A 14,304-nucleotide genomic window follows, 5' to 3' on the forward strand; every position below is an offset into this window, starting at 1 on the left:
GAGAGAGAGAGAGAGAGAGAGAGAGAGAGAGAGAGAGAGAGAGAGAGAAAGTTTATTTAAATAGGTTTATCAGTTCTTTGTGGTTTGGGGAGATAAAAACAGATTTTTCCTTCATAAATATTTAAGGCTTCTTTAGGCTAAATCAAGCTTGGCCTCAGCTTCTGCCTTTAATTATTGCAAATCCTGAGTCATTGGAGTCTGTTTTTATGAGGTTTCACTGTACTTTCTCAGTTAGAAAAGCCTGGAAAATCATTCCGAAGCCCGGCATTTCAGATTTTCTGGCTCTGCCCTGATGTCCTCTAAATCTACAAAAGGCCCTCAGTATGTTGCTACTAGTTAAGGAATGTCCCTGGGGTTTTCTTTCCTATAGAGCAAAGGTAAAAGTCTCCCATGAAGCCACATAATATTGAAATATGATTTCAACAAATAGGCTGTGTCTTCATGAAAATGAATCCAGTATAGTCATTTGGGTATTTACATGATCATTATACATTATGTGATCTGTCTGACAATTAGGTTGGAGGCACCTGAAGTAAAAAGCCCCAAAGAGGATAACTTGTGCGTGTTTGCTGTGCGTATGTGCTGTGTGCTGTATGCATGTATGCATTGCATGCATGTGTGTGTAGTAAGTATATATGTGTGGTATATGTGTTTAGACAAGAGAACAACCTCAAGTATCATATCTCAGGCACCATTTATCTTGCTTTTTGGGGACAAGATCCATCACTGGCCCTGGAACTTACTAACTAGGCTAGATTGTTTGGCCAGGGAGTCACAGTGATACACCTGTCTCTGCCTCTTCAGCACTGGGATTATTAGCAGTTGCCACACACCTGGTTTTTTCTTATATGGACTCTAGGGATCCGACTTAGGTTCCCATGCTTGCAGGGTGAGCACTTTACCAAATAAACTCTCTCCCTAGCCTGAAATTCAGGCTAAAAAAATATCAGTCTAAAATCTATTGTATATGGGTGTTTTGTCTCCATGTATATCTTTATGTCACATGTATGCCTGGTGCCCACAGAAGCCAGAAGATGACACTGGACCTCCTGGAATTGGAGTTACAGACAATTGTGAGCTGCCATGTGGGTGCTGGAAATAGAACCTGGGTCCTCTGGAAGGGCAGCCAGTGCTTTTAACCCCTGAACCATCTCTCTAGGCCTCCAAATGCAGAATTTTAAAAGATGACCACATTTTATTGTAACCCTGATCATTATTAGGAAAGTAGGTAAATGCTGCACATTAAAAAAAAAAAAGAAAACAAAACAGTATATGGTCATACAAAGGTTAAAAACTTCACAGCAGGGTGAGGTAACTTTAAGAGCGATTCTGCCTGTTTCTGTCCAGCTAGGCTCTGTGAATTTATTCTGATGTGGACTTGGTGTTTCTTAAACTGCCTCACATTTGATCAGGTGAAAATAGTCTCCATGAGGACTTGGCCCATCAGCTTAAGGGCCGCTTATTGTTCTCTGAGCTGTGCTATAGAGAAAGGAAATGAAGTCATGTAAAACTGACAGTCCTGCTTGCTGGGTTAAGCCTTTTGAAATGTTGTTACTAATTACTCCTATTTTCCTTTTCAAACTGACAAATGCAGATTAGGAAATTGTACACGTAAGTCTTTTCTTTCTCTCTTGCTTTCTCTCGCTGTGTTCTTTTATGGTTGGTTCTAACCTGAAGCAGACAGGCACCTAACCTAGAGGGTTGCTAAATTAGACTGTAAAGTTTTCATACAAGGCACATCTGAAAACTTAGGAACCAAACAAAACTGTCAATAATATCCAGATAATTTAGAGGTGTCTTTCAGGTACTTTGAACTACATAAATGAACATTTAAACAGGTTCTAATGTAAGCAGCAATTATTGTAAAAAAAAAAACACTTTGATACAGAATTTGTTGTAAATGCATTTTTATCTTACACAGTCTGGTCAAAATTCTCACAATGAAGGTTGCAGATTAGGTAAACTTGGAGAACCCTCCATAGACTTGTGAGAGTTTGACAAGATCTCATGTCTAGCATGAAGGGCAGGCATCCAGGTTTTAATGAAATTGTAGAAACCTGCCAATGTGAATCTTGAAACACTTGCACAGCTCCTTAGAATGTATTTTTCTTGCCATTGCCCAAATAATTCTGAACTTATTAAACAACCATCCATTCTTTTTGGAAAAATAAATAATTCAATTTTAAGGGTCAGCTGCAACAGCTGAAATGATAAGTATTAAGGGATATTTGTTGCTAGTTAAGTGTTCCAGTGTAGAACTCAGAGTTAAAATTGGGTGGGCTCTTTACCAGCATGGAGGCCACAGATCTTCCTTCCTTCCTTCCTCCCTTCCTTCCTTCCTTCCTTCCTTCCTTCCTTCCTTCCTTCCTTCCTCCCTCCCTCCCTCCCTCCCTCCCTCCCTCCCCCCTCCCTCTTTCTTTCTTTCTTTCTTTCTTTCTTTCTTTCTTTCTTTCTTTCTTTCTTTCTTTCTTTCTTTCTTTCTTATTGTCTGTGATTTTACCACATGTGGTATCATGGATGTTTGTCCAATTCCTTCAGAATTTGTGGTTTGTACCTATTTGTCCAGATTTGTTGGTGAACTGTCTAAAGAAACTGATGAGTATAAAAGCCAGTTGGAAAGAATCAGGGGAGAATGTGATATTCTCAGTAAGTGAGGACAAATAGTGCATCCTTCATAGTCATGGGAGAGTAGCAGAGGAATTGGGAAATGAGCAAGTGCATGTGTGCACGTGCACACACACACACGCACACACACACACACATGCGCGCCAGAGCTTCAATGTGCAAACATGTGGTAGAGACTGATAGCATTTGCTTAAGCCGTATGAAATTAGGGTACATCCGGACTATAAAATGTGTGGCTGACTCTGACCTCTAAGAAGTGTACTTACTTGGCAGTTACTGAGGAGCTCTGGGAAGCTCTGGGAAGCTCTCCGTGTTCCTGAATGCTGTGATATGAACACCCTCAGGATTCTTTGACTCCAGCCTAAGGATGCAGTCTTGCCTTGCCCGCTCTCTGCCCTTGACTTTATGTAGTCAAACGGAAGAGAGGAGGAGGTGACTGACAGTTGCTGGCTCTTCTGACCTGTGCTTGTAGCTTAGGGAGATGGACCAGTATCCTCCAAGCCTGCCCCTGCCTATCTTGTGGGGCAAAGTGTAAAGCTTGGGCTTATCACAGTCATGTGAAGAAAAGTGCACTAAACCAGGGAAGATGTTCTACCTTCTGAACTGCACTCGATTTTCTGCAAGTGTTTATGCATCTTCATAATGCCTGCAGCTGAGGTTCAGGAAAGGGCCCCAGATGAAAGCAATCTGCCTTTGGGCTTTTAATGTTCTATATGTTCTATCCTTGAACGTGGAGTTAACTGACAGACACAGGAGGCCCGAAGGAGATGTGCTCAGGAACTTCTACCATCACCCTAGAGGTCATGAGACAAAGAAGGGCAAGTCCTTTCTAAAACGCCTGCCACATTTATATGATTTGTAGTTAGTTTCTCAACCCACTTTATCAAATGTGTAATTATTGTTCATGTCTCACATGTTGGAAATTAAAGCAAAGAGAGTTCTAGAAGCCTTTGGAGATCATATAAGTAGTAATCAACAGTTTATAGAGATTTGAGATGTATAACTAGGATTTGGGCATCCAGATTTTTGGTTCTAGGTCAGCAGTCAGGAAAACTGCAGTCCGAAATAGAACCTGTCTACTGTTTGGTTTTGTAAATAAAGTTATATTGGTACACAGCCATATCTATCTATCTATCTGTTTGTCTATCTATCTATCTATCTATCTATCTATGTATATATATGTTGTCTAAGGCTGCTTTTGTTGTAATCATGGCGAAGTTAGGAAGTTAGAACAGAGACTGTGGGGCTAATAACACTTAAAATACGTGTTTTCTGGCCCATTACAGAAAAGGTGTGCTGGACCATTAAGCTGAACAGCTGTTGGGTAGAATGTACTTGAGACAGTAGGAATGTTTGCACCCATGCTGCCTGAAGAAGGCAATAGTCAGTCCAAAACAGAGGAGCTAAACTTTTAACTTAATGTTATATAAGTTTTATTTAGTAATGTGTGCCTCTTGCTTAATGTATTGAATCATATAGCTCTAGATTTTATGCTTGTATTTTTAGGTGTTTTTTAGAAAGTGAAATGAAGTTAATTCTAACTCTCTAACTTTTTCCCTACAGGGCTTCCCTGCTGAATGGGTGGGTTTTTGTCTGTTTGTTGCCCACAGAAACACTGTTTGCTCAGGCTATCAAGTGGAGCCTGTGAGCTCAGATATTTTCATCTCATCTGGCTTTCAGTGAAGTCTCTAAGTCTTCACTATGCATTTTGTGCCTCCTTTTGTTTGTTTGTTTGCTTTTGTTTTTGTTTTCTTCTCTATGGCTACCTCAGCTCAGGGACCAGACCATTCCTTATAGGACATAGTGCCATGACCTGGGGGATAGACAGATCTGTGCCACCAATTTGCTGGCCAGATAATAATGGTAACAATGAAACCATCCTGGCAATAACCTTTATGGTATATTTAAGTGCCTGATCATGTAGTAGGTCCTTTGCATAGATTGTCTTGTGTATTATTTATGAGATCTCCTTGAGATGTATGCTGTTAGTCTTTCTGTTTTAGAAGTGAATGAAGTAAGGCAGAATAGGGCTAAAGTAAAGTTCCTTCAGAGAGTCAAATGACACATCAGCCACAGAATTCTGTTCTTCCATACACTGAGTTAGGAACACGGAAATAGTCTGAACTGACAGGGGGCCATTATTTAATTTTGGAGCGCTCTTAAGGCACCACCTCATAAGGCATCATGGCCTTCCAAAACTTATCAGCTGCTGGGCAGCATTTCTTCAAGCACAAGAGCCTGTGTGTAGCATTTCCTATTAAGACTACAACAATGATGAGTAGCAATCATTTTGGGACAATGTCGAGAATTTGAAGAAACTGTTCTGTTCTGAGGTCCCCTGTTGTCTTTTGGGACCTAGCATGAACACAAATGTGATTAGTTTTATACTTAAGCCCCGTTTTATGTGAATATGGATTGTAAGCAATCTCAGTCATTTGGGGAAGGAAATTCTAGAGCAAAGTACTTTGAAAGCTACATGAGGATTATGTATAGGTTCTATAGAATATACCTACATGTAAATGCACTCATATATGTGTGGGCACACACATACATGCACATATGTCTTATGTGAGTGGCATCAATCATTCCAAGGGCTTACTTTCCTTTGCGGATCTGTTACCCTGCTGCTAAGCTTTCTTTTCCTTTTAGTCTGTGACCTTTGACCTTTTCTAGCTTACTTGCACAGAAGCTAGAGAGTGGGCAGGAGAGGGAAGGTTCCAGACGCTTCTGTCTACCTACTTCTTTTAGAAGCCACAGCAGAGTTGGCTTTATTAGACATATTTTGTGAAGCTTATTTTGCTTATTTTGTTCTGTCTGTTTTTTGGTCTTATGAGAGATTGAACTCATGGCCTTGCACATTGCTTTACCGCTGATCCATGCCCTCAATACATGTGTGGGTTTGGAATCTTCAGGAGTGTTCTGTTTTTTTTTCCATCTATTCCCTATCCTCCAAACCTCAGTTCACTTGTGATATCTCTCTTTTCTTTGTTGAACTTCTGTTACTAAGTAAGGGTTAAGATGGGCACACATGTACTTGATAGAACAGAGAAAGCTGGGTTTTATATGATTATAGATGTCTGAACATGCATTCTGTGTCTACTATGTGCCAAAGATTTAGAATATCATAGATGAGTATGCATAGTGACCCTGTTCTTTATAAGCAAGAGAGTTGAGGCTTGTCAAGTACATAATCTAGCATTAAACAAACAAACAACCAGAACCAATAAGATAAGAATGTGTACATGAGCCAATTTCTTGAAAGAAATACCTCTTCCATGTACAACATAAATGCTAGTGTATAAGCTTTCTTACATATTAATGCATACATTTATAAGTGTGAACATGTATGCACATCATACATGTTTTTGCATAAGTAAGAGGTTGCATTTGTTTCAAGTGACTGGCTGACATAAGCACAGAGACTGACGAGTCTAAAATCTATAGAGTAGGCAGCAAACTTTCCACTGGGGAAAAGCTGATGTAGTAGCTTGCTCCTGAAGGGAGCTGACTGACAGAATTTAATCTCGCTCAATGTAGATCAGTATTTTTTTTCTTGTAAATGTGTGAACAGATTGGATGAAGCCCATTCATATCATGGAGGATAAACAGCTTGTTCGTTCACAAACTTAATCATTATTTCCAGTCAAAATGAGTTTTCCGTAAACCCATAAAATTTTTATGTAAATGAAAATGTGAAAAAGTAAGGGTCAGAAAAGACAAGTATATTATCTTTGTTGCATAGTGTTGATAAAACACTATGACCAAGGCCATTTAAGGAAAACAAAGTTTAACTTGGCTTATACTTCCAAGGGGTTAGAGGTCATAGAGTTGGGGACAGCAAGTCAGCAAGCATCAGGCATAGAAATAGAAACAGGAAACTGGCAACTCACCTCTTGAACCACAAGTTCAATGCAGAGAAAGGAAACTGGAAGTAGTGGTGTATGTGTGTGCATGCATGCATGTGTGTAATCTCAAAGGCTGTCCCCAGTAAAGGTTTACTACCTAAACTTCTCCAGACAGCACTGCCAATTGGGGACCAAGTTTTCAAATGCTTTAAACTATAGGGTGCATTTCCCATTACATCGTCACAGCAGGGGGACAGGGAAATAGTTGGTTGAAATTGTAATTAATCATAGATGACTGGGTTGGTTGGACAGCTAGCTATTGGTGGAAAATTTTAACTTATACTCACATTTCTGTATTAATATTTGTTAAAAAATAGAATCCAGACAGAAACAGGAATAACTAGCTAGAGCATCTGGTGCACTCACTCCAAAGATGATTTAGAGAATGGACAATTAACAAAAAATGAATAATCTCCCTTATCTGATAGATTTATCTTAAAGCAAGGTTTCTCATCCATGCTCTGAGGGCCATGTTATTTTAGCTTAAAGTTGATATGAATTGTTTCTTCAGTGACATCAGGCTTGTGTCTCTCTTTAGCGGATCCCCCTCTGATCTCAGAAGAGAAAGGGCCCTGTTACCGCCTTGTCAGTCCTGGAAGGCAGTGTATGCACCCTCTCTCAGTTCACCTCACCAAGCAGATCTGCTGTTGTAGTGTGGGCAAGGCCTGGGGCCCACATTGTGAGAAATGTCCTCTCCCAGGTACAGGTAAGCCATAGCCAGCTGTATGCACACTAATGTCCCCAGCTACAGGAACAAAATGACTTTAGCAGCTTGGGTTACTTTAGGTGTCTTAGTTTAGTTTTTAATGGTATTGTGTGTTTGTATTGTATCTGAAGAAAGTATAGTTGGAGAAACTCAAGTCAGAAAAGAAAATGTACATAGGAATTCCCGATTATTTATGGACTTCTTTTTACATGTTAACCTAGGAAAATAATACCTTGTATTTTATTATCAGCTTCTAGAACTTGAGGACTGATATTGAAGTATAAAAACCAGAAAGCTGTACTGGGCCACGTGCTTTCCTAATGGTTTGCTGCACATTATTTTGCTTTACAGTTAATGGCCTAATGGACATTGACTTATTTATTCAGTTATTAAAATTGCACTTGATGTCTCTAATTGAAAATATAAAGAATTGTATTCAATTTTGAATTTATTCTACAAAGATAACTCCAAAGGAGATCCTGCCAAAACCACAGTGAACTGTGAAGGCGGTCAAGTATTAATAAGTTGAATTCAGTTTGATTCATTATTATTTAGTGTTCTGAGAGCATACAGTTCTCTAGATAATATAATTTTACCAAGGAATCAATAAACTCCCAAGCAGAGTCTAAAGGAGTTCAATGGAAGAAAAAGAGACATGACCTGTAAGCATTGGGCATCATAAGGTCAAGGAAGGTGTGGCGTCTGTTTCACCGGCTTGGTGTAGCTGCCAAGCGTCACACTAAATTGTTTACTTTAGAGAAACTTCTCTTGTAGAAAAGTGCATTAAATCTCTAGGGCCATGTAGTGTCTTACACTACATTGTGTAGTAAATTATACAAGAGTAGACAGGTTTTAAATGTAAATTTTAGTATCATAGTTCACCTTTGGTAGTGGTTAGAGTCAAAAGAAACAACTATGGCAAAGGTAACATTTTATTGTCAGTGAATTGATAGATTGGATGATTTTAGACTTCTCCCATAGGCTCTAGCACACTCCTGTGCCTTCTGACACACTCATTACTAACAAAGCTTTGTCATTCATAGCCCCCCATTTCTCCTTAAGGTCAATTTTGACAGGTTTTTAATCTTTATGTGAAGTGTAACTAAGATGGGGAATGTTCATCAGGGCTGCTTTCCAAAGTACAGTTAACTAAATTTTATTATGGTATTTATCATACAATTTTTGTTTTAAGTTTTACTCATGTGGTACTTTTAGTCAAATATGTGCTTTGGTAGGAAACCATGTTTTGTTCTGGAACTATCCAGTTTTTTAATTAAGAATTCTCTGTCCTAGTAGATTCCGCAGTTGAGTGAGTGAATCCTCAGAAGAACAGTATCTCAGCTTTAAGGGAATACTGTAGAGTTTTCCTTTTATTAAAGACTAATTCCAGGCCCAGTGCATTCAGTAGACGGTTTCTTTTTCTGTGAAAATGAGAAATGACTTACTTTACTTCCAATTTTAAAAGTAGAAACAAAAACTTGACTCTAAGCCCCCTTGTTTGCGTTTGGCAATTTGCTTCCAACCCCAACAGCCCAGGGATTATGTGGAGTTTGCATCTGTCTGCCGCACTCCTCTGGCCCTGGGGTTTGCTGCTGGAGGTCTGCAAATCACACATCATACCCAGTCCACTCAGAGGGGGAAAAAGACATTTTAAAGACATTTTTCCTAATGAAGGTGATGATTACAGAGTACAGAATGTCCCATTGTCCTCTGTAGTGAATCTGACCAGATTTGCTGGTTATCCCTACCATAGAGAGAACCACACACAGCTTGGTCTGGCCTTTTTTTTCTTGCTTCAGCTTCTGTCTGTAGCCTCTGACTTGTTGCTATCGTGTGGCTTTCTTCTCACTACTGAAGGTCCTCTTCAAAAACACTCCCCTCTTTACCCCCTTTTCACCAGTAACTCCATTCCAGATGTAGCATGCCATTCTGGCTGCGTCCTGGGATTTGTCAACTGGACACAAGTCAGGAGGGTTTCAGTGCCCCATGTCCACTGAGTTCTTCATTAATAACGAGTGAAAGGACAAAAGCAGGGGAAAGGAGAAAACCTGACTATTGATGATATTACATACTCACATGTTACATAGCTGTCACCTGTGCTTAAAACGACTCCCAGCATATTACATATTTTTGTATGTAATATAGTTTACATATATAATATAGTCTACATAGTGGCATATTGGCTACTAGCATGTAATACAATATATAAAATTCATGCTAAATATGTATCTTAATTGGGTAAGATAAGGAATTAATAGATGAATAGGTGTTTAAAGTAAAAGTTGAAATTTTTCTGGTAAATACACAAATCTATCAGAAATTTAAGCAATTTGCTTACATTTTGCGTCTGTTTCTCAAGTTTTGAAATGTACCTATGTTAGTGATGATTTATTAAGAGATATTCATCATGATATTTTCCTCTGTATAAGTTTGCACTGTTAGATTTTTAAAAGGAATATTTTCCCATCCCAAATCTAGCTGCTTTTAAGGAAATCTGTCCTGGTGGAATGGGTTATACGGTTTCTGGCGTTCATAGACGCAGGCCAATCCATCAGCATATAGGTAAAGAAGCTGTATTTGTCAAGCCAAAGAACACTCAACCTGTTGCTAAAAGTACTCATCCTCCACCTCTCCCAGCCAAGGAAGAGCCTGTGGAGGCCCTGACCTCCTCGCGGGAACATGGGCCGGGAGTGGCGGAACCCAAAGGTGAGCTTACATGTTGGGTGTGGGTTCTAGCCATCCATCTCTGTGTTTGTATGTTTGTGTTTATTTTTATCCTTCTAGAACATGGCTTTTATCCTTAATGTTGACATTTTCAAGTGGACAGAGACGCTATATTGGGTGTTGTCGGATGTTTAGCAGAGTCAATGTTCTTTGACTTTTATATGATAGTAGTACTCCACAAACCAACACACACACACACACACACACACACACACACACACACACACACATTATTTTTGTTACAACTTAAAAAGTGCCTGAATATTGAAAACATCCTTAGATCCAGTATGGACCACTTTCCCTGGTTGAGAGACACTGCTGTGGTGGGTGTACTTAGAAGGTAACAATACTTCATGTGAATTCCAGAATGTTTACTCCTGGAGAGGGATTTTTGTCTTCAGGGAATGGTCCAGATTCATTTTTGTGTCCAGAATTCTGCTGTATAAAGGAGAATCCACAGGCTTAAAAATGTTGAAGTATAGGGTGAGCTTTCGTGAGGTGGTAGCTGGCAGGTGGGACAATGCCAGGTAACAGGCAGGAAAGCAGGAACCAGTCAGCTCAAGAGTCTGGGAGGACCCTGGTGTGGTCCTTTCATTTACCTTGTGAGAAATTCAAGACATAGATCTGACTTGTTGTGTGTCATAAACAGTGTATAATGGGACCCATGACTAAAGGCAGAGTCTAGCGATCTCTAGTTTTGACAGTTTCTGCTTCCCCAGCCCCCCAAGAGAGATTTTCTTCTCTCCTTAGTGTATAACATATATTGACTATTTTGATTTCCACAGAAAAGCCTTTTTCCTGAAAAAAATGAACAGTTTTAGGTCTGTAGGGAATGTATCTATTCCCTCTAAAAACAAAAACAAAACAAAAAGCATTTTTGGCTTTTGCCATTAATTCTTAGGTAAAGATTTGCCCATTTGTGAGTCACGTGGGAGCTTGGCATAACTTCCTTCCCTAGTATCAGGCTTTGTTCTGAGCTCTGGGCATTGGTGCCTTCTGGCCTATTTCTTTCTATTGGTTCACTCAGGGTGCTGTAATTCTTCCTTGGGTAGGCAGAGCAAGTAAGACCTCACCTGGTATTGTCTCTGTCTTCTTAGGTCAGCAGATCTCAGCCCATGGGTCACAACCTCTTTTGGGGTTAAACAATTCTTTTACAGAAGTCTCCTAAGACCATCTTGCATATCAGATACTCACACTGTGATTTTATATCAGTAGCAAAAATACAGTTAGGAAGTAACAACAAAAATAACTTTGTGGTCAGGAGTCACCACAACATGAGGGTTTCAGTGTTAGGAAGGTTAAAAACTCCTGGGCTAGGTTGCTCATCCTTTGTTTAGCATAAGGAGATGGGCATAAGTATGGCTTTGTCTCTAGAATTCCTTAACAATGGGTTGCATAGCATAGAAAGACAGCTTCCTGCCATCAGAAAAAAAGTGGTGGTTTTAATTTATCTGGTAGGCTCATTTCTTCCTGGAATTAATGCATCCAACTTATTTGCTAATAGCTAAGGAGACACAGTGACTCAGAAAATTCCAAGTAATAAACAAAGTTGTTGACTAGTGCTAGGAATTCTTAATGAAAACAAGCATTTCAAAAATACGAAGACCTCACCCCACCACAAGAACATTACTGATTGAGTAATACTTAAGTTGCTAATTATATTGATGCTAAGTTGTAATTGTCTCTTATTGGCTTATAAGATGTGGCTTTTGTTCAATTTAGTTAGCATGAAAATAATCAGAAGCCTTCATTAAAAACTGGATTATATAAAAGAAATGCAGGACCCATTTTCCTGTCTCTATGAAACAATGTCATTCTTTTTACTACTGACTTCAGATGGATTTCTGAACACTGGGAACATTTGTTTTCTAAGACACGGCAAGTTCCCCAAACTCAAGATTAAGCATTAAACAATGTTTCAGGAAGTGTTTTCTTTAAACTTGAGGTTAATTTTCTTAATTTTGAATGAACGTCTCTGAACCTTTGATCTCTGAACCTTGGTAGCTGAACAACTAAGAGCACAAAAAGTTCTTGGTCATTCGTGTGTAAAAGCCTCCCAGGTGGCAAGTGATTGGCATTCCACATTTGACTTAATTTGCTTCATAATTGTTTGGGGAAGATACTGATTTTCTAATGCCTTTTGAAATCTGAAATCTGATCAGTGGGTTGTGCTTCCTGTACTAATTCTCACCTCTCTTTTCTGGTTTTAGTGGTAACAGCACCTCCTGAGAAGGTAATTCATTTATCTTTTAAATCTTTTTTTTCACTTCAGGACATTTTTTAAGGCTATGTATAGGTCTTTTTGTTGTTGTTGTTTTAACTTTAGGACATTCACATTAGAGATCATTTACTGTAAGGAAGTTCAGTTCATCAATACAAGAAATTGCATGACTGGATTATCTAAATGGGTGTTGCTATTCTCAGTGCTCAGAGAGGGATAGCTAAGAGGTCTCAGGGACGTGGTGGGAAGCATCATCTATTAACACAGAAGCTAAAATATGGAGAGAAGAAAAATGAGCAGAATTCAGAGAATCAACTGGTTGTGTGGACTGTGGGAAGAAAGGCTCTGCTGTGTCCACGCAGTAGGGTGTTATCAGTATGCATTAAAAAAGTAAGCCAGGCTCTAAGTCAACTAAAACTTAACACAAACATTTGGATCAAATTAGATTAGAATTAGATAAAATTAGATTAAAAACAGTACTTGCCCTTGAAGGCCACAATGCTTAAATGTTGTTGCTTGGAAATTTTAGCAAAAATTATCAGTATTGGGTTTAGCAGCATGAGGTGGGAGCAGAAAGTGAGACCCAATAGCAAGAAATGTGAACGTTTGTTGAATTGATGTCCTGTATATGTAAGCATGCATCTTCTCTGTACTCCTTGAATCTTTATTTGATAAGATGAAAATTATACAGTTATTAAACGGTTTTCATTTATATATCATTCATCCAGTTGCCAAGAATATATTAAGTATTAAAACTTATATGAGGGATACATAGATGCAGAAATAAACTATTTTAAATAGTGTTTCAATTGCTAGTGTATGTCATAAGTTCTCATATATGTGTCATAAGAATCCCAAAGAAGGAAATGATGATCTTGGAATGATTTACAGTTATGTTGGAGATATCATGTTACAGGGAGTCTGAAAGAAATCCAACGGATTTGCGTATTTAGCTTTGCACAGCTGTGGCATCTTTAAAGATGGGTGATAGACAGTAGCTTGCAATTTTGTTGATTTTGAGTTTAGCTCTTAATGACACAAGGGAGAAATCATTGGGCTTGTAAGTATGCCAGTAAGCTGCCTAAACAAACCTGTCTCAACTCAGCTCTTTCATGGTGTAGTTCATTGTAACTGTAATTGAGGCCCTGAAAGAAAAGATACTCTCTCAAACGGTAAGAAGAATGAGCAAGGAAGAGACCGCATGTCAACCTCTGTTCCCTACGTGCACACACACATAGATGAAGATGCATGGGCAGACACAAGTGTGTGTGCACATACATGTGCTAGTGCATGGGTGTGAACACCTGCAACACCCCCCACCCGCACACACAGAGTGAGAGGGGGGATTGAATCAGAAAGAGATAGTGAACATTTTTCTTATATAGTCTTAACTTCATTTGACCATTTTCCTTGTATAGTCTTAACTTCATTTTAACTTAAAAGGGAGTAGTCAGGGTAGGAATTGGAATGAAGATCTGTTTACTATTGAAACTTTACAAAGGTCTCACCATCTTGAAGGTAGATGTGGAGAAATGAGGTTGGTCCAAGGGTGAGACATTTATGTGGGAAGGTTTAGAAAGGAGCAACAACGATTCTGTTAGAAAGGGAACATGGTCCTGCCTTGACAGCTGGAACTACACTTGTAATCAGTGGGGCAGTAGCTGCTGAACTGGGTCCCTGCCTGGTAAGTGGCCAAATGGTGTTGATTAGGAAGACTACACTTAAGATGGATAGAGAAATACTGCTGTAAGCTACAGGAGTGAGTTAGTGCTTGATTGTGGGCTGCTCTTCAATGGTGTAAGCCATGGGCTTCAGGGAAGAGGACATGGAGACTGATGGAGGGCATCTCTAACAGGTAACAGCCCTGCCTTTTTTTGGAGAGGAGGGTATGTGGGGAAATGTAATGAGTGGTTAGTGATTCCTGGACCTATTGCAAGAGCAACTGAAGGAGACAGACTGGTAGCTTGAGAGGACAAGTCAATGATGCAATCAGCTGAGCATGAGAGATGAGTCTAGACTGTAGCGCTGAGGACCATGGATGAAGAAAGGATGGACCACTAGGTTGTGGTGGTACATGTCTTTAACCCTAGCATTCTGGAGGCAGAGCCAGACAGATCTCTGTG

General features: G+C 39.4%; 1 protein-coding gene across 3 annotated transcripts in view; it reads left to right on the forward strand.

Moving 5' to 3' along the window:
* The window catches only part of Ltbp1 (latent transforming growth factor beta binding protein 1), a 379,032-nt gene that overhangs the window by 252,931 nt on the left and 111,797 nt on the right, over window positions 1-14,304 (forward strand). For 2 of the 3 annotated variants that reach the window (XM_028773422.1, XM_028773423.1), the window contains 3 exons: window positions 7,069-7,236; window positions 9,874-9,942; window positions 12,171-12,193. In XM_028773422.1, the coding sequence (XP_028629255.1) occupies window positions 7,069-7,236; window positions 9,874-9,942; window positions 12,171-12,193 (260 nt within the window). Of the gene's footprint in view, window positions 1-7,068; window positions 7,237-9,714; window positions 9,943-12,170; window positions 12,194-14,304 lie in introns of all 3 variants that reach the window. The other variant, XM_028773421.1, reaches the window with a different exon arrangement.

Source organism: Grammomys surdaster, unplaced genomic scaffold, assembly GCF_004785775.1.
Source record: "Grammomys surdaster isolate TR1022 unplaced genomic scaffold, NIH_TR_1.0 227, whole genome shotgun sequence".
NCBI lineage: Eukaryota > Metazoa > Chordata > Mammalia > Rodentia > Muridae > Grammomys > Grammomys surdaster.